At 46.1% G+C, this 20840-nt stretch overlaps 1 protein-coding gene across 2 annotated transcripts in view; it reads right to left on the bottom strand.

Moving 5' to 3' along the window:
- The window catches only part of snx16 (sorting nexin 16), a 33328-nt gene extending 32225 nt beyond the window's left edge, over positions 1–1103 (bottom strand). For both annotated transcript variants that reach the window (XM_078397265.1, XM_078397266.1), the window contains exon 1: positions 955–1103. In XM_078397265.1, coding sequence (XP_078253391.1) covers positions 955–1038 — 84 coding nt within the window. In that variant the 5' untranslated portion in view covers positions 1039–1103. The remainder of the gene's footprint in view (positions 1–954) is intronic.
- Between the last annotated feature and the right edge of the window lie 19737 nt (positions 1104–20840).

The following is a 20840-nucleotide window of genomic DNA, read 5'->3' as shown; positions in this document are numbered from 1 at the left end:
ACACCAAGCCACCTGCACTCCGCCCAACTGCAGATATGTAAATACACGCCATCTTTCAAACCTTCGGTTAAGTTCCAGCAGGGAGTAAGTAACTTGTGCAAAACACACACACGTTAAGTGGGTCAAATCTTTCTGTGCCCAATCCAAAAAACCCAAAGATTAAAGAGGTTAACGTGCCAAACAAACACAATCGCCGCGTTAAATGAGTTTGCATTCAGTCATGCAAACAGTTTTGTTACATTCCACAATTGTCATGCAGGGCTTCTCTGTTTAGGAAATCTTGCAACAGTAAGAGTACAAGGAGAGGCATAAAACGCAGACTAGTTATGTAAACATTGAACGAGGTTATTACCCAGAGCAGTTACGTGTGTGTGTGTGTGTATATATATATATATATATATACACATACGTCTTTGGGTTACTGTGGCCCGGCCTAGACCACTAGCGGCTCGCGTGGCTGCGGGTTTGGAACGTGGCCCGGGGGGGGCGATAATAGAACGTGGCCCGGGGGGGGGCGATAATAGAACGTGGCCCGGGAGCCCCGGCTATGGAACGTGGCCCGGGGGGTGGGGGCGATAATAGAACGTGGCCCGGGAGCCCCGGCTATGGAACGTGGCCCGGGAGCTACGGCTATGGAACGTGGCTCGGGAGCCCCGGCTATGGAACGTGGCCCGGGGGCCCCGGCTATGGAACGTGGCTCAGGGGAGGGGGCGATAATAGAACGTGGCCCGGGGGCCCCGGCTATGGAACATGGCCCGGGAGCCGCGGCTATGGAACGTGGCCCGGGAGCCGCGGCGCGAGCTGTGGAACAAACAGCATCACGCGCACTGCCTGGGGCAACAACAACAACGGGGGCCACATCCCAGCCTCCGGTGCAAAGGCACCGTCAATCCCGGCGCCCTCTCCTTCTCCCCACAGGAGAGGGAGAGAGTAGAGGGGGTATGCATTACTTACCGCTGAAAGCGGGCTCCCGCAATCACCTCCCGCTGCTGCGTCAACGCATCCAGCAACAGTGCTCTGGGTGGCCTGGGCTTCCATTCATCGTGTGACCTGCCTGCTCCAAAAAAACATAAAAACGCTCCTGCTGATTCGCTGCTGCTCGCCAAACTCTGCCACTGTGAGAGGGAGGTGTTGAGAGCAAGTTGCCGCCCACTCGAGGCGCACAACCCGCTTATTGGATGCAAAGAAGAAACCAACGCATCAACCCCCTCCATCGTTTTCCTGGAGCGTCCCAATTTTTTTAAAAAAGAATTATATTCCTTGACGTTATTGTGAGTACTCTTTGGAAACCATCACGAACGTATATCGTTTGAATATTTTTTTTAACGTTTAGTTGGAGATAGGTGGAAAGAATTGGCTGGGTGGTTAAGGCAGGAGATCATGTGATTAAACTTCCAGGAATACAATCAGCTCAGTGAGACACTGAATCTCATAATAAAAAAAATGCCGCAAACGATATGGCCACGTGCTGCACAAATCTGCTGTACAATAATCAGATGAGATTATGAAAGATAGCGAATCCAGCCGTTTGGATCAATTAAAGATGCAAAGTGCTGGAGTAACAGCAGGTCAGGCAGCATCTGTGGAGAACATGGCTAGACGACGTTTTCGGATAGAGACCCTTCTTCAGATATTGTATGAAGGGGGTGAAAGCTGGAAAAGGGTTGGGGGTGGGACAAGAAGAGGTCGCCTTTCCATGTCCTCCAGAGATGCTGCTGAGTTATTCCATCGCTTTGATTTATTTTTTGTAAACTAGCATCTGCAGTTCTTTATGTCTACATCTTGGATCAATTAGTCTTGTGAATCTATTTGGTGCTTTGCACGATTTTCCACATGCCTGGCTTCAATTAACCCTTGAGTAGCTTGCAACCCATCCACTCCCTACACACCAGAGGAGATTTACAGAAGCCAATTAATCTGCAAACCCGAAGATAGATACAAAAAGCTGGAGTAACTCAACGGGACAGGCAGCATCTCAGGAGAGAAGGAATGGGTGACATTTCGGGTCGAGACCCTTCAGACTGTCGGGTCGAGACCCGAAATGTCACCCATTCCTTCTCTCCAGAGATGCTGCCTGTCCCACTGAGTTACTCCAGCTTTTTGTATCTATCTTCGGTTTAAACCAGCAAGCGCAGTTCCTAACTACACAATCTACAAATCCACATGGCTTTAAATTGTGGGAGGAAACTGACACCTGCAGAAAACCTGCGGTGGAGGCCCGGGTTTGATCCTGACTACGGGTGCTCCAGATTCCTCCCACATTTCAAAACCAAACAGATTTGCAGGTTGACCCAAAATGCTGGAGTAACTCAGCGGGTCGGGCAGCATCTCTGGAGAAAAGGAATAGTTGACATTTCAGGTCGAAACCCGAAGAAGGGTCTCGACCCGAAATATCACCTATTCCTTTTTTCCAGAGATGCTTCCTGACCCGCTGAGTTACTCCAGCATTTTATGTCTCTTTGGTGTAAACCAGCATTTGCAATTCCTTCCTACAGATTTGTAGGTTAACTGGCTTCTGTAAATTGTTCCGAGTAGGATAGTGCTAGTCTACGGGGTGATTGCTGGTCGGCGTGGAGTTGGTGGGCCGAAGGGCCTGTTTCCATGCTGTGTCTCCAAAGTAAAGTCTAAACTTGCAAATTCCAGACAGACAGCGCCCAGGAGGTGAGGTCAGGACCGAACCCAATATTCTGGTGCTGTCAGGCAGCAGCTCGACCAGCTTGTGCTGCCCTTTTAGTTTAGTTTAGAGATGCAGTGTGGAAACAGGCCCTTCGGCCCACTGGGTCCGCGCCGACCAGGTGATCCCTGCACACTAGCACCATCCTATACACACCAGGGACAATTGTCTTTCTGCCAATGTCCCTCTCTTCTCCTCGCCCGGCCATCTTTGTGTCCCAGTTGTCGACCTCCTGCAGCTGACCTTGAAGGCACTGGAGGCATTGCCCCGGTTCATCCTTCCCACTGTTTTTCAAGGGAACAGGTTCAAGGATCTGAATAGTAGAACAAAAAAAGGCACACTCGTCCGTTTAGTTACAAAGCAGATTTACTGGCAAGAGAGAGAACAAAAACAATACCTGTTTCGGTATTGCGCGGGGCCCGTTTTACAGCAGCACACCTCCCTCTCTTTCTCTCTCTCTCCGCCTTTCTCCAAGATGGTGCCTGTCCCGCTGAGTTACTCCAGCATTTTGTGTCTATCGTCGAATGAGTTAATTGGGTTCTTGCAAGCTCCTTATGTGCTTTAGCCAGAGAGACAAACAGCTGGCAACATCCCATTTGTTCCTCATCAACTTTGAGCAGTAATGGTGCAGGAATTCCTCCGGGTCAGTTGGGGTGTTTCATATTTCCAGGCAGGTTTTGTGGACGTACTGGAAGAATGGAATGGAATACTTTGTTGTCACATGTGACTGGGCACAGTGAGATTCTTTGCTTGCGTACCCAATGTCTACAAATAGCGGCCACCTACGGCGCTAACAAGGTTACAAAGCACGGCGGCTCCGCTTTTTGACCCCCCCACACGGTTGTTCTCCTGCCCTCCCCATTGTCCATTGTTCTTCCTCGCCCCCTACGCTCTCATTGACCGTCGACCCACAAGGCATCACCGCCGCCATGAGGTTTCACAGCTGCCGAGTCCCCGCTTCACGTGTCCGTCTCGTCCGTCCGTTCATCGACCGCTGCACCGACCTCTCCACAATGCTGCCGACGCCTCCCTGGTGCCGACCCGGAGTGTGGATGGTGTCCGTTGGTTTGCGTAATGGCTCCTTCAGCCGCTCCGTGACCCGGGCTCCGCCCCGCGAGATGAGCCTCCTCCGTCCGACCCCGGGCTTCTCCGCGCCCATCCCCGAGGCATCGAGACGGCGGCGCCTCGATGAAGCGTTCCGGCCGCGTTCCCAGTCCACAGCTGCGGCGCCGCGTTAAGCCGTCTGCCGCTCGGCTCGCCGGGGCCATCACGCAAACCAACCTCCCTTCCACTGACATCATCCACACTTCACGCTGCCTCGGCAAGACCACCAGCATAATCAAGGACCGGTCTCACTCCCTCTTCCCTCCTCTCCCATCGAGCAAGAGGTACAGAAGTGTGACAACGCACACCTCCAGATTCAGGGGCAGTTTCTTCCCAGCTGTAATCAGCCAACTGAACCGTCTTTATTCTCGCTGTATCTGTAACCTAAACTAAATCTATCCTTTAAGGTCCATGCCTTTTTTGATCCCACGCTCGTCCAAGAATATCTTATACCTATGGTTTCATCAAACTAGTCTTGGTGTTTTCTTGAAGAGAATCCAATGACTTTGATTCAGAACTGATTATAGCGGAGAGAGGTGACATTTTACAGGCCACATGCAGGAATACACTTGTTTTCTCACGTTTTGACCTTTTAAAGTTGAAATCTGCAGCCAGTACAGCAACAGTAAAGGCCTGTCCCACTTAGGCGATTTTTTAGGCGACTGCCGGCGACTGTCATAGTCCTAGCAGGTCGCCGAAAAAACAGTGACTGGACCCCGCTACAACAATGTCTACGACAAGCTACCACCTAGTCGATGTCAAGCTACGGCAAGCTACCGACAACCGGCGGCCCAATCGTCGCGACTCAGGATGTCCACCTACGACCACGCAGACGACAACCTACGACAGCTAAAGTCAACCATCGTCCACCCGCGACAAGCTACAAGCTACGACCCTGTCGGCAACAACTGAAGACAATTCACGTCTTTTTGGCCTCCAGTTTTGGCGCCGGTACCTGTCGCCGGTTGACGTAGGTTGACGTAGGTAGTCGCCAATGGAATTCACCAAAGTCAGCCCCGGCGACAACCTACGTCACCTGGCCACAACCTACGACAGCACCTACGTCAGGAGACGTCAAGCTACGATCACTGGCGTCAAACCAACTGTCGCCGAAAATGTTTAAACATCTCAAAATCCAGCGGCGACCAGAAAAACGCTACGACTCATTGGAGATGACTCACGACCACACAGGTGACACCCCGGCGACCGTGTGGCGACAGCCTAGTCATCTGTGGTCGCCTAAAAAACTGCCTAAATAAGGAACAAGCTTTTGAGTCATTGATTTGTGTTGCCGATCTTACTATTGCCCAGTGGATCCAACAGACACAGTGGAACCGACCCCCCTTGGAATGCAAGCTCAGCTCCTGAATGTAGGGAGGTCTCCGTTGTGCGTGAAAACTTGGTCGCCTGGAAGGTCTTCAGGAAAGACTGAAGTATTGGAGCATTTCGACCCCCAACCCCTCACGAGCATCCTTCTGGCCAATGTACAACTCATAGGATTAGGATAGGGGCAGAGTTGGATTCTTGGGAGGTGGCCTTGGAGGGGAGTATGCTCCTCAAACCGCAGAGCATCCTGGACAATACACCTCACCCCCTCCGTGACACACTGGTCAACCTGAGGAGCACCTTCAGCAACAGACTGGTTCCACCAAGATGCAGCACAGAACGCCACAGGAGATCCTTCTTCCCTGTGGCTATCAAACTGTACAACTCCTCCCCTTTCTGTCGTGGGGTAGACTGACTCCCCCCCCCCCACCCAAACCCTTCCATCGCCCGGTGCGGCGTGGCCGCGGGACACCATTCTGCTTTAGTTAAACATTTTGTTCAAGATGGCCGCGCCGTTGTGTTTTGCTGCCTGCCACTGTATGTTTCTTTTTTTTTTTCCTAATCAGATGTGCAGCACTTTGGTCAACGTGGGTTGTTTTTAAATGTGCTATACAAATAAAATTGACTTGACTTGACTTGACTTTAATTTTGTGTTTCATGTATTTTGTGTTTTATGACTGTTGACTGATCAATTTCCCTCCTGGGATAAATAAAGTTCTATCGTACCGTATCATAGGAAGAAGAGCAAGGTTTTATTTACTTTAGGTTCGTTTAGAGATACAGCATGGAAATAGGTCCTTCGGCCCACCCAGCCTGTGACGACCAGCGATCCCCGTGCACACTGGGCCTGTATTATCCCAGTTTCTCATCCTACACCCTCGGGGCAAGTTACAGAAGCCAATGAACCTACAAACCTGCACGTCTCTGGAATGTGGGAGGAAACCGGGGCACCCGGAGAAAACCCACGCGGTCACGGGGAGAACGTTCAAACTCCGTACCAGTGTCGACTCTGTTTCACGGAGACATGGCTGACCCTCAACACTCCAGACATGGGGCTCCAGCACGATGGTTTTTCCATCGTCTGTGAGCAGTTTTGGGCACCATATCTGAGGGAGGATGTGCCGGCTCTGGAGAGGGTCCAGAGGAGGTTTGCAAGAATGATCCCAGGAATGATTGAGTTAACATATGATGAGCGTTATATGTTAATATAACATATATGTTAACCTTTTGTAGGTTAATTGGCTTGGTATAAATATAAATATATATATATACAAAATGAACATACAACACCTGAGCCTGGACTTGCTGAAGTTTTTCAGCATGAGGGGGGACCTCATTGAAACTTACCGAAGAGTAAAAACCGTAAATAGAGTGAATCTGCAAGGATGTTTCCAATAGTGGGAGAGTCTAGGACCAGAGGGCATATCCTCAGAATAAAAGGACATACAGTACATTTAAAAAGGGGATGAGGAGGAATTTCTTTAGGCAGAGAGTGGTGAACCTGTGGAATTCATTGCCACAGTCAGTGGTGGAGGCCAAGTCAATGGATGTTTTTAATGCAGAGATTGATAGATGCTTGATTAGCACGGGTGTCAGGGGTTATAGGGAGAAGGTAGGAGAATGGGGTTGAAAGGGAAAGGTAGATCAGCCACGATTGAATGGCGGATTAGACAATGGGCTGAATGGCCTAATTTTGCTCCTAGAACGTATGAAACCTGTGGCGACATCAGGAAAAGGAACATGCGGTGGTGTCTGTTTGATGATAAACTCATCGTGGTGCTCGGACTTGGTAGTCGTGTCCCACTCCTGCTCCCTCGACAGGCTACGTCTGGAGGTTAAGTGACGACTGTTCTACTGACTGCTGGCGTTCTCTGTCTTCACCCTAGTTCAGTCTACATCCCGCCTCAGGCAGGCGCCATGCTCGAACCTTGAGGAACTGGGCGGCCAAGGTGGCACAGCGGTAGAGTTGCTGCCTTGCAATGCCAAAGACCCCGGTTCGATCCCAACTACGGGTGCTGTTTGTACGGTCTCCCCGTGACCGCATGAGTTTTCTCCAAGGTCTTCCCACACTATCCTGCACACATTAACACTTTGCCACAGAAGGCTGTGGAGGCCAAGTCAGTGGATATTTTTAAGGCAAAAATTGACAGATTCTTGATTAGGTTATGGGGAGAAGGCAAGAAAGTGGGGATGAGAGGGAAAGATAGATCAGCCATGATTGAAAGGCGGAGTAGGCTTGAAGGTCCGAATGGCCTGATTCCGCTCCTGTAACTTATGGTGTATGTTGTACCGAAGATTGTGTCTTGAATGTGAGGTTGGGAGGTGGAGAGGCTATTGGTTAAATGCACAGTTTCTAACTACGTGGTAGTGCTGAGATGACCCGAACACAAACCACGAGCATTCTTCTTCATGTCTTCAACACTGATGTAAAATCTGGGCAACTGCCAACTCTGAACAAGGCTAGGGAGTTTTAATGCAACAGGACTCCTTAAAAGGGTCCCAAACGTTCAATTCAAGAATTCTTTTAAATCTCTTTGTGTTACTCATGGGTATTTGTTTCCCTTGCATATACAAATATTTTGTAGTTAAACATGCTGTCCTTATTGGCATGTTTACTGTAGGAGTAAAAAATGGAAAGGCCATGCAGAGTTGGTGTTCGAAGTAACAGGCGATTTATTAAACTGCCAGGAGGCCAGCCGAAGCCGACCTGTCAAGTGTGACTCTGGTACATTTTTATATTCTCCGATGACAAGATTACTCAGAAACTCGATTAACAATACAACAAATTCTTAATTACAGAATGGAAGTCAGAGAGAGAATAGGATGATTGCCCACATTTGTTCAGTCGATCCAAATTTCTGTTACAATGATAGGGTGCAAGCGTAATCAATAACATTCCTGTTAGACTTTGTCTGCCGTTTCCTGCCACCATATTAACACAATCTACATCCCTATTCACTAATTATTAGCTCTCACTATTGGTCACCCTACAACATTTACAAATCATCATTTTAGATTCTAAAATGTAAAAAGATTTAATCATTCTTGATGGATATAGCTGAAAATTATATTCCAGTGCTAATTGATATGAGAAATCAATATTGATTTCTCTAACTTCAAGTAACCCTTGCATCCCCTCTCTCTCCATCCCTCCCCCTCCCGAGTCGTTGTACTATTTTCAAAGACGTCTTGTTGAGTCTCACTGTCTGTAACTCGTTTTCACCTAGCCCACAGCTAACAATGGCCTGTTTCCTTTATCGTTGTTATCTTTCATTCGCTCTATGTCTCTTTATATCACCATCTATATCTCTCGTTTCCCTCTCCCCTGACTCTCAGTCTGAAGAAGGATCTCGACCCGAAACTTCATCCATTCCTTTTCTCCAGAGACGCTGAGTTACTCCAGCTTTTTGTGTCTATCTTGAGATGTTAGGCGTGTCATTTATGGTGCGGGTCTATTTATTACTGCAGGTGAAAAGCCCTGATTAACCTTCTTGTTAATGAATGCTGAGTGCTGTTCTATCTGCTGAATTTGATGATTGGTGTTATGCACGCATTTAGTCATAGAGTCACACACTGACCAACCTGTCCCATCTGTACTACTCCCACCTGCCCTGCATTTGGCCCATATCCCTTTCAACCCGCCCTTCCGTGTACCTGTCCAATTGCATCTTAAACGTCGCGATAGTACCTGCCTCAACTACCTCCTCTAGCAGCTCGTTCCATATACCCGCCACCTTCTGTGTGAAAAAGTTACTGTTGTGTGTACCTGCCTTGCACATGCCGTTGAAAAGAAAAAGACTACAGAACAAGACTATAATGAACTAGAATATTTTTATCTGTGCCTGAATCTAACTTTCACCTCAAGTAGGCACACAGTTTTTGCTGCAGTATATCCATTGAGAAAGAAAGAAAGAAATCTAATACGACTTCTAGTTTCTCAAAGCTGCACCATTTCCACTACAGGTTATTTGAAGATAATTTATTTTCAAGTTCCGGAGAAAGCTGCTTGGCAGAAAAGGCAACTAGCAAATTCCTCTCGTCTCATTCCACACCACGCTGAAGCCAGACAAAAATGAAATTGGAACAACATTCTCGATTCAGTTGTCCAAACAGTGCTTGTGGGGAGCATGGCTCCCTGCTGTAAGCGATGGATTATGACTGCACAATATGTCGAAAATAACCTATTTCGTGTAACCTGTTGTATTCCAAACAGATCTTCCCAGTGTAACGAGTTGTGAAGGTATTGTATTTCACTTTGGTCTTTATAAGACTACACAGTGCTTTGACAGAAAAGTGAGCCCATAAAAATCATAGAACATCCAAAGGAGCACTCATTGGTAAGGGAATGGAGGAAGGTGGAAAATAACTTGATGGTGAGACTTGTGTAAAATTGACCTGCCCTGGTCACATCAGTACCAGAACACAGGACAATTATACCATAGTGACACACACTGGAAGTAGACTCAGATGCCAAATAGTGAAAGGCCTGGATAGCTTGGATGTGGAGAGGATGTTTCCACTAGTGGGAGAGTCTAGGACCAGAGGCCATAGCCTCAGAATAAAAGGACGTACTTTTAGAAAGGAGATGAGGAGGAATTTCTTTTGTCAGAGGGTGGTGAATCTGTGAATATTCATTGTCACAGACGGCTGTGGAGGCCAAGTCAGTAGATATTTTGAAGGCGGAGATAGATAGATTCCTGATTAGCACGGGTGTCGGGGGTTATGGGGGGAAGGCGGGAGAATGGGGTTGAGAGGGAAAGTCATGATTGAATGGTTGATTGAGTACAGTGCCCTCCATAATGTTTGGGACAAAGACCCATCATTTATTTATTTGTCTCTGTACTCCACAATTTGAGATTGTAATAGAAAAAAATCACATGTGGTTAAAGTGCACCTTGTCAGATTTTATTAAAGGGTATTTTTATACATTTTGGTTTCACCATGTAGAAATTACAGCTGTGCTTGTACACAGTCCTCCCATTTCAGGGCACCATAATGTTTGGGACATAATGTTTGGCTTCACAGGTGTTTGTAATTGCTCAGGTGTGTTTAATTGCCTCCTTAATGCAGGTATAAGAGAGCTCTCAGCACCTAGTCTTTCCTCCAGTCTTTCCATCACCTTTGGAAACCTTTATTGTTGTTTATCAACATGAGGACCAAAGTTGTGCCAATGAAAGTCAAAGAAGCCATTATGAGACTGAGAAACACAAATAACACTGTTAGAGACATCAGCCAAACCTTAGGCTTACCAAAATCAACTGTTTGGAACATCATTAAGAAGAAAGAGAGCACTGGTGAGCTTACTAATTGTAAAGGGACTGGCAGGCCAAGGAAGATCTCCAAAGGTGATGACAGAAAAATGTTCTCTATAATAAAGAAAAATCCCCAAACACCTGTCTGACAGATCAGAAACGCTCTTCAGGAGTCAGGTGTGGATTTGTCAATGACCACTGTCCGCAGAAGACTTCATGAACAGAAATACAGAGGCTACAGTGCAAGATGCAAACCACTGGTTAGCCGCAAAAATAGGATGGCCAGGTTACAGTTTGCCAAGAAGCACTTAAACGAGCAACCACAGTCTGGAAAAAGTCTTGTGGTCAGATGAGATGAAGATTAACATATTAGAGTGATGGCAAGAGCAAAGTATGGAGGAGAGAAGGAACTGCCCAAGATCCAAAGCATACCACCTCATCTGTGAGACACGGTGATGGGGGTGTAAATGCCTGGGCATGTATGGCTGCTGAAGGAACTGGCTCACTTATCTTCATTGATGATACAACTGATAATGGTTAATGAATTCTGAGGTGTATAGACACATACTATCTGCTCAAGTTCAAACAAATGCCTCAAAACTCATTGGCCCGTGGTTCATTCTACAGCAAGACAATGATCCCAAACATACTGCTAAAGCATCAAAGGAGTTTTTCAAAGCTAAAAAATGGTCAATTCTTGAGTGGCCAAGTCTATCACCCGATCTCAACCCAATTGAGCATGTGTTTTATATGCTGAAGAGAAAACTGAAGGGGACTAGCCCCCAAAACAAGCATAAGCTAAAGATGGCTGCAATACATGCCTGGCAGAGCATCACCAGAGAAGACACCCAGCAACTGGTGATGTCCATGAATCACAGATTTCAAGCAGTCATTGCATGCAAAGGAGATGCAACAAATTTCTAAACATGACTCCTTTCATTTACTTGACATTGCTGTGTCCCAAACATTGTGGTGCCCTGAAATGGGGGGACTATGTATAAACACTGCTGTAGTTTCTACATGGTGAAACCAAAATGTATAAAAATGGCCTTTATTAAAATCTGACAATGTGCACTTTAATCACCTGTGATTTGTTCTATTACAAATCTCAAATTATGGAGTACAGAAGCAAATATATATGTAATGGAGGTCTTTGTCCCAAACATTATGGAGGGCACTGTAGACTTGATGGGCTGAATGGCCTAATTCTGGTCCTATCATTTATGAACCGATGAACCTATCACCACTATATACACTCACTCTCTTACTAAAGAAGACTACCACATACCGTTAAGCAAAGCTGATAAGTCGAGTTTTTTTGTAATAGTAGAAAAGTGAAAACAAGTATAAATCAGCATTTTAGGCATCGAGGTAACAACTGCTTTCATGTGCCAATGGAAGCTATTTTTGGCGATCAGTATAATAAACGTTTGCAGGATGCTTGGCCATTCAGTTGCAGCATCTTTTACTGATTTATAAATCATGAAAGGGCTTCTTTGACTCTCTTGCCAAGAAATCATATCACATAATACCATCTTTTTGCGCATAGCCACAACCCAATTTCCATGCAACAAAAAAAGGTTTTCACTGTACCTCGGTACACCTGACAATAAACTACACTAAACTAACCAAAAGTGGAATCGCATATGGGATCCATGATTGCGATGGGTAGTCAATGCAGCTTGCAGGATACTCCAGCACAAGTAACGTGTGGGGTTTGCTGTTACATGAGTTGCATGCAAGCTGGGCAACACGGAGTCAAGACTGCTTTATTGTCAAATGTCCCAGATAGAACAATTAAATTCTTGCTTGCAGCAGCACAACAGAATATGTAAACATAGTACCCTGTAAACAATATAATAAACGAGAGAGAAAAAAAAGTCCAGTGTGTTTATATATGTACACACACCCACAAATACACATACAGATAGATTACTAGACCAAGTGGACCCGTTGGGCCCAAACCTCTCCTGCATCGGTGCAGCACCCTCTCCTCCCCCCTCCCCTTCCCCCTCCCCTTTCCCCTCCCTCCCCCCTCCCCTCTCCCCCTGTCCCCCCTCCCCCTCCCTCCCTAGGAGATAGATTTAAACTTTAAAATGTGAACAACTTTTAAAATATAACGCCGATTTCAATGAAACTTCTTCCATTAGCACCAAAGGGACAACGGTGAGTAAGGTGGGCCTAAAATTGTCGCGCTATCGTGTACCGTTTTGGCTGTAGTTCAGGAACAAACAAACAAACAAACGAGAGTTTTAGTATATAGATAGTTTGTACTCTTCTACTTTCTAAATGGGATGCTCACAACCAAGTCGAGTGCTTGTGTGCTGCACCGCAGTTGTTCCAAGTGTCAAAGTAATCTCTCGGTGCAAGGATCTTCAGCTGACAAATGTGCCAGGCATTGCAGTGTTAAATTGCACGACTGGCAGCAGCTGAATATTTATTTCCATCCCCAGCTGCCTCTCGATACAGTAAGTCGCTCAAAACCTGAACCAGCAGATGCCAGACCCCCCACATTAAGGAGTAGAGCACGGCGGCACGTGGAAGGTTGGACAGGAAGAAGTCAAGCTTCCTCCCAACTCCAATGATCATCTCATTAAAACAAAAGGTCACAAACGTGCAAAAAAATAAGACACCAAATGCTGGGCTGGTCATCCGCGACTCACGGCGCCAGGCGGAAGAGGGCTCTGCCCGAGCCAGCTGCCTACCCCTTTTCCGGGGTTACATCCGTGCCCGGGTGGTGCTGGAGAGGGACTATGCGCTGTCCAGGGGAACCCTGGGGGATTTCCGGGACCATTGGGCACTGCGGGGGATTGGATGCATCCTGGATAGGGATTGTAATATAGTTGTACAATAGTTTCATTTGATATATTTGTTTGTATTGTATTCTGGTGGTGGGTTCTGTTTTGTTTTATTGCATTATATTGCATTACTGTTTTTAAATAATTGAATACATTTTTTCATTTAAAAACAAAGTGCTGGAGTAACTCAGCTGGTCAGGCTGTATCTCTGGAGAACACGGATAAGTGACACCAAAGATAGACACAAAACTGTGGAGTAACTCAGCAGGTCAGGTCGCAGGAAGCATCTGAGGAGAAAAGGAATAGGTGAGAATTCAGGTCGGGACCCTTCTTCAGACTGACTGAAACGTCACCCATTCCTTTTCTCCAGAGATGCTGCCTGACCTGCTGAGTTACTCCAGCATTTTGTGTCTTATCGTCAGGGTAAACCTGCATCTGCAGTTCCGTCTTACACATGGATAGGTGACAGTCTGAAAAAGGGTCCCGCCTTGAAACGATTTAGTTTTAGTTTAGTTTATCATTGTCACGCGTACCAAGGTAAAGTGAAAAGCTTTTGTTGTATGCTATCCAGTCAAAGAAAAGTCTGTACACGATTACAATCAAGCCGTCCACAGTGCACAGATAAAGGATAAAAACTACATTTAGTGAAAGATAAAGTCCGATTAAAGATAGTTCATGGGTCTCCAATGAGGTAGATGGGAGGTCAAGACCACATTCTAGCTAGACTGGGGACTGAATCGAGACGTATTGGTTTTCAAACTTCTGTCCCTCTTGCCTGACGAGAGAGCAGTGAAGAAGGAATGAATGTGTGAGACCCATCCTTGATTATGCTGGTGGCTTTGCCGAGGCATCAGAAAGTATATATGGAGTCCATGGAAAGGAAGTTGGTTTGCGTGATGGTCTGGGCTACATCCATAACTTTCTGCAAATGCTTGCGGTCTTGGTTGGAGCTGTTTCCGAACCATGCTGTGATGCATCCCAATAAAATGCTTTCTACGGCGCATTTGTAGATGTTAGTGTGGGTTGTCGGGGACATGCCGAACTTCCTAATGCCTTCTAAGGAAGAAGAGGCGTGGGTGTTCTTTGGTGGCCATTGCTTCGATGTGGCTGGTCCAGCACAAGTTGCGGGTAATAATTAATATACATGTTGTTGTTGTTGTTCGTCCTTCGGGTTCGAAGATGACCATGACTTCACTTTCAGTTGGAGGATTGGTGACTATGGGTCCGGAAGTACCTGGTGAGGCCAATCCGGGCCCGGAAGGCACGCCCACACGTAGGACACAAGTGGATGTGTGCTGCAGTGGAAGTGGAGGTAGCCCGGGCCTTGCTCGCGGTGCGTTTCCTCTGGGCCTCTGCAGTGCGTCTGTTCTCTGCTGCACGGGCTCCTGTGGTGAGCTTGCTACACCAGGTTGGACGGTCCAGAGCAAGAGACTCCCAAGTGCTGAGGTTGATGTCCAAGTCTTTGAGGGACACTTTGAGGCTGTCCTTAAACCGTTTCTTATTAATATTCTTATTAAACCTATTAATATACATAGCACCTTGATTAATACGGGTGTCAGAGGTTCTGGGGAGAAGGCAGGCGAATGGGGTTAGGAGGGAGAGATAGATCAGCCATGATTGAATGGTGGAGTAGACTTGATGGGCCGAACGGCCTAATTCTACTACTATTCCTTATGACCTTATGAGCACCAACAGTGTCAGTTGGTTAGGACAGAACGCGACTGGTTTAATAGCCTCAGATGTAACTCAGGATGGAATGAAAGGGTTAGGCTTGAGGCGAGTGGAAAGCCAATTTGTTGCTGGCACAGTGAATGATATAAATTCCTGGCCATGGATGGCTGAGGCTCCATTTGTCTGTTGGCTGAAAGAAGCAGGAAGTGGTTGCTGCTTGGTGGGTCGGATGGAATGTCAGACAGTGGCTCAGAACAATCATGGATTGTCCCCACTTCGATCCAGGTGCCCACATGAAGAATCCGGGCCAGCTCCTAGGAACCTTGCGAGCAAGTAAGGCTCAAACAAGAAGAGAGTGGCACCTTTCAGAACATCAGAAGATAGACAAAATGCTTGAGTAACTCAGCGGGGACAGGCAGCATCTCTGGAGAGAAGGAATGGGCGACGTTTCGGGTCGCGAGTTCTTTCCTACACATTTCATAACTTCAGGATGTCTCAAAGCGTTTTTCAGACAATTCTTTATTAAACACTTAATCCGCCAGTCACGTCACTGTTCACTGTTGTGACGTGAGAAACTTTTTCTCCAGAGATGCTGCCTGACCCGCTGAGTTACTCCAGCACTCTGTGTCTGTCTATAAGTGACAGGTCGATACACATGAGGGGGTTTGATGGCAAACAGAGGTTGGAGATGAAACGAGACAATAAAGAGTCCAAAGGAAACAAAAGGAGATAGAAAGGAAACAAGGAGACAAAAGATGTCGGATAAGGCGAGAAGAAGTGCAAATTGTAAAGGTAGAGGGAAGGATGGGGAATGAGATGGGAGGGAGGGGGCAGGATAGTGGGAGAAATGGGTGCACTCGGGGGGGGGGGAGGGAAGAGAAGGAGAGGGCAGCACGGTGGCACAGCAGTAGAATTGCTGCAGTAAAGTGCCAGAGAGTAACAGTTCAATCCTGACTATGGGTGCTGTCTGTATGGTTTGTACGTTCTCCCGATGACTGTGTGGGTTTTCGCATGGGGGCTCTGGTTTCCTCCCACACTCCAAAGATGTACAGGTTTGTAGGTGAATTGGCTTTAATAAAAAAACATTGTAAATTTTCTCTAGCGTGTAGGAGTGGAACCAATGTACAGGTATTGCTTGTGGGCACGGACTCCTTGGGCCGAAGGGCCTGTTTCCCCGCTGTATCTCTGAACTAAACAAAAAGATGTCTCCTTTACAGTGAATGCATTGGTGGATACTTGATTTGATTCACTCCATTAATGGGTAAAGTAGAAAATAAGTGAAATGACTTAGCCGAGTTTGAAATTGGTTTATATAAAGAGATTGAACAAAAACTCTCCCCGGATCACTTGCAATGTGGAAGAATTTACAAGCATCTGGGCTATTTCCTGTGTGATTCCTTGCCAGTTATAGAGAGCAAGAATTTCCCAGATCAGCAGAGGAGTTAGATGAATCAGTAGATGGCAGCATTTAGCTTTAAAAGCTGCATTTGTGGCACTTTGGGACACAAAATCAGCAATGAAACAAACTTAGACAACTTTTTACCTTTTGAGGTCAGTTGATCATAACTCACGTTATTAGTTTGGGAATGGGTTTGCAACAATAAAAATGAACAGAAGGTGTTTTTTGTTTTAATTTTATTTCCTTAAAGGTTACCATAATTTGGTGCATTCCATAGAGTTCGCTCGGTTCAAAGGTTGAAAACAGATTTCAAAATTGACCAAAACATTTGACTTTCTAAAACTTAATGTGAGGTCACAAAATATTGTAAAACTTTTCAAGCTCCTGCAACTGCAGCCATTCGGCAACAAATCAAATCATAAGATCATAAATAATAGGAGTAGAATGAGGTCATTCGGCCCATCAAGTGTATTCCGCCATTCAATCATGGCTGATCTTTCTCTCCCTCCTAAACCCATTCTCCTGCCTTCTCCCCATAACCTCTGACACCCATACTAATCAAGAGTCCATCTATCTCTGCCTTAAATAACAGGCAAAGCATGATTTTACTGTGTTCAAAATATGGTTATGGTAAATGCAACCAGAGATGTATGGGATGTTTTTTTTACACAGAGTGGTGGTGTCCTAGAATCCATATTATAAATTTGTGTCCCTGATCTTTGAGCTATCCACCAACCAGAATATCTTTCTTTTATCTCTCTCTCATCTTTCATCTATCTCTCCCGAGATGCTGCCTGTCCCGCTGAGTTACTCCATCATTTTGTGTCTACCTTCGATTTAAACCAGCATCTGCAGTTCTTTCCTACACACGTCTTTCTTATATTTACTTTACACCTGAACCAGTCAGAATTTTACATCAACTCTCTTCACAACTTTGTTTGTTTTGAGGACAACTTTCCCAGCCTCTTTTTTATAACATCGTGGATGAAGCTCCTTATCTCTGGGATCACATTGGTAAATCTCACCTGCTCGCACTCCCCCCTTTCCGAAAATGAAGCAAACAGAATTCGATGCAACTCTCTACTCATGACCTAACCAGTCTTACGTACAGCTTCAACATAACTTGCATGTGCTTGTGTTCTGCATTAATATTTATGAATCACAAGATCCATTATTAACCACTTCTTCAACATGCCCTGCCATTTTCAAGGGTTTATGCCCCTACTCACCCAGCTTACTTGGATCCTGTACCTACTTTTGTTCGCTGCCCTTTGGTTTATATTTACTGCCATTCTTTTCTGCAGAAATATATTATCTCAACCCTAGTCTATATTAAGTTTCACCTGCTGCCTGTCTGTCTATCGAAGTCTCTTTGCAGATTATTACTCTCCTCCTCACCGTCCACCACACTTCCCAGCATTGCGGAATCTGCAAACTTTCCCCACATTTAAGTCAAACACATGCAGAAGGCCGAGGATCCACAAACTTGTCTTCATCGATGGTTCATAAGGTCAATCAAGGCAGATCTATCTCTCCCTCCTGACCCCATTCTCCTGCCTTCTCCCCATAACCCCTGACACCTGTGTTAGTGTTGGAAAGCGTCAAAAGCTTCAGGTTCCTGGCCGTGCATGTCCCTGAAGATCTGACCTGGACTCAGCACACTGATGCAATCATAAAGAAAGCCTCTTCTTCCTTAGAAGATTGGGGAGATCTGGTATGTCAAAGAATACTCTCTTGGACTTCTACGGATTTACAGTAGAGAGCATATTGACTGGTTGCATTCCGGCCTGGTTCAGTAACCCGAACGCCCAGGAATGAAGAAGTTTGCAAAGAGTGGTGAACATTGCCCGATCCATCACGGTACTGACCTCCCCACCATCGAAGGGATCTATAGAAAGCGCTGCCTCAAAAAGACAGCATCCTGAGAGATCCACACCACCCTGGCCATGCACTTCTGCCATCGGGAAGAAGGTATAGGAGCCTGAAAACTGTAATAACCAGGCTAAGAAATAGCTTCTTCCCAACAACCATCAGGCTATTGAACACTACGATCTACAGTTAAACTCCAACCTACAAACTGCCTTGTCTGCACTGGGGACGGGGCACATGGTTATTGTCTTTGCACTATAGTGTCTGTTGTTTTTATATATTGAACTTATTTTTGTTATTTATTATGGTGTCGATGAGTACTATGTTCACATATGTGCTGCGCCGCTGCAAGTAAGAATTTCATAGTCCCATTTCGGGACATATGACAATAAAACACTTTTGACTCTTGACTCTTGAGAAGTGGCATTGATCCTGGCAATGAACCTTTATTTTCCCAAAGCTCTATTTGGCTTTTGTCTTGTGGCTTTTTCTTCTTAACTTAGATTGAACTAGCCTCAGAATTCCTAGTTTCAGAAGAAGAAAGTATTCAATAGACAATAGACAATAGACAATAGGTGCAGGAGTAGGCCATTCGGCCCTTCGAGCCAGCACCGCCATTCAATGTGATCATGGCTGATCATTCTCAATCAGTACCCCGTTCCTGCTTTCTCCCCATACCCCCTGACTCCGCTATCCTTAAGAGCTCTATCTAGCTCTCTCTTGAATGTATTCAGAGAATTGGCCTCCACTGCCCTCTGAGGCAGAGAATTCCACAGATTCACAACTCTCTGACTAAAAAAGTTTTTCCTCATCTCTGTTCTAAATGGCCTACCCCTTATTCTTAAACTGTGGCCCCTGGTTCTGGACTCCCCCAACATTGGGAACATGTTTCCTGCCTCTAACATGTCCAACCCCTTAATAATCTTATACGTTTCGATAAGATCCCCTCTCATCCTTCTAATTTCCAGTGTATACAAACCTAGTCGCTCCAGTCTTTCAACATATGACAGTCCCGCCATTCCGGGAATTAACCTAGTAAACCTACGCTGCACGCCCTCAATAGCAAGAATATCCTTCCTCAAATTTGGAGACCAAAACTGCACACAATACTCCAGGTGCGGTCTCACTAGGGCCCTGTACAACTGCAGAAGGACCTCTTTGCTCCTATACTCAACTCCTCTTGTTATGAAGGCCAACATTCCATTGGCTTTCTTCACTGCCTGCTGTACTTGCATGCTTCCTTTCAGTGACTGATGCACTAAGACACCCAGATCACGTTGTACGTCCCCTTTTCCTAACTTGACACCATTCAAATAATAATCTGCCTTCCTATTCTTACCACCAAAGTGGATAACCTCACACTTATCCACATTAAACTGCATCTGCCATGCATCCGCCCACTCACACAACCCGTCCAAGTCACCCTGCAACCTCATAGCATCTTCCTCACAGTTCACACTGCCACCTAGCTTTGTATCATCGTCAAATTTGCTAATGGTACTTTTAATCCCTTCATCCAAGTCATTGATGTAAATTGTAAATAGCTGCTGTCCCAACACCGAGCCTTGCTGTACCCCACTAGTCACTGCCTGCCATTCTGAAAGGGACCCATTTATCCCCACTCTTTGCTTTCTGTCTGTCAACCAACTTTCTATCCATGTCAGTACCCTACCTCCAATACCATGTGCTCTAATTTTGCCCACCAATCTCCTATGTGGGACCTTGTCGAAGGCTTTCTGAAAGTCGAGGTACACCACATCCACCGGCTCTCCCCTGTCAATTTTCCTAGTTACATCCTCAAAAAATTCCAGTAGATTAGTCAAGCACGATTTCCTCTTCGTAAATCCATGCTGACTCGGAACGATCCTGTTACTGCGATCCAAATGCTCCGCAATTTCGTCTTTTATAATCGACTCCAGCATCTTCCCCACCACTGATGTCAGACTAACTGGTCTATAATTTCCCGTTTTCTCTCTCCCTCCTTTCTTGAAAAGTGGGATAACATTAGCTACCCTCCAATCCACAGGAACTGACCCGGAATCTATAGAACATTGGAAAATAATTACTAATGCGTCCACAATTTCTAGAGCCACCTCCTTAAGCACCCTGGGATGCAGTCCATCAGGCCCTGGGGATTTATCAGCCTTCAGTCCCATCAGTCTACCCAAAACTTTTTCCTGCCTAATGTGGATTTCCTCCAGTTCCTCTGTCACCCTAGGATCTCTGGCCACTAGAACATCTGGGAGATTGCTTGTATCCTCCTCAGTGAAGACAGATCCAAAGTACCGGTTCAACTCTTCTGCCATTTCCTTGTTCCCCATAATAAATTCCCCTGCTTCTGTCTTCAAGGGACCCACATTTGCCTTGACTATTTTTTTCCTCTTCACATACCTAAATTCATCAACCACAAGCTCCCTGAAGATTGTAGGAAGGAACTGCGGATGCTGGTTTAAACTGAAGATAGACACTAAATGCTGGAGTAACTCAGCGGGGCAGGCAGCATCTGTGGAGAGAAGGAGCGGGTGACGTTTCGGGTCGAGACCCTTCTTCAGACCCCGAAGATTGTTCAGCTGCCACTAAACAAAAGTAATGCACCCAAAAATTACCTGTGTGTTGCTCATTAAATACGCGCGTCATTTACATTTGACCAGGTGAGTGCTCCTTTCTATATTGCTGGAACTATTTCTTTCCTATCAAATATTGTCCTGCATTTCTGGGTGGGTTAAAGTGAAAGTCCTAAACAATGC

This window comes from Rhinoraja longicauda, chromosome 4 (assembly GCF_053455715.1).
Source record: "Rhinoraja longicauda isolate Sanriku21f chromosome 4, sRhiLon1.1, whole genome shotgun sequence".
In the NCBI taxonomy this organism is placed as follows: Eukaryota; Metazoa; Chordata; class Chondrichthyes; order Rajiformes; family Arhynchobatidae; genus Rhinoraja; species Rhinoraja longicauda.
The sequence above is the reverse complement of the archived record's forward strand: the minus strand, read 5'-3'. Positions and strand labels throughout refer to the sequence as shown.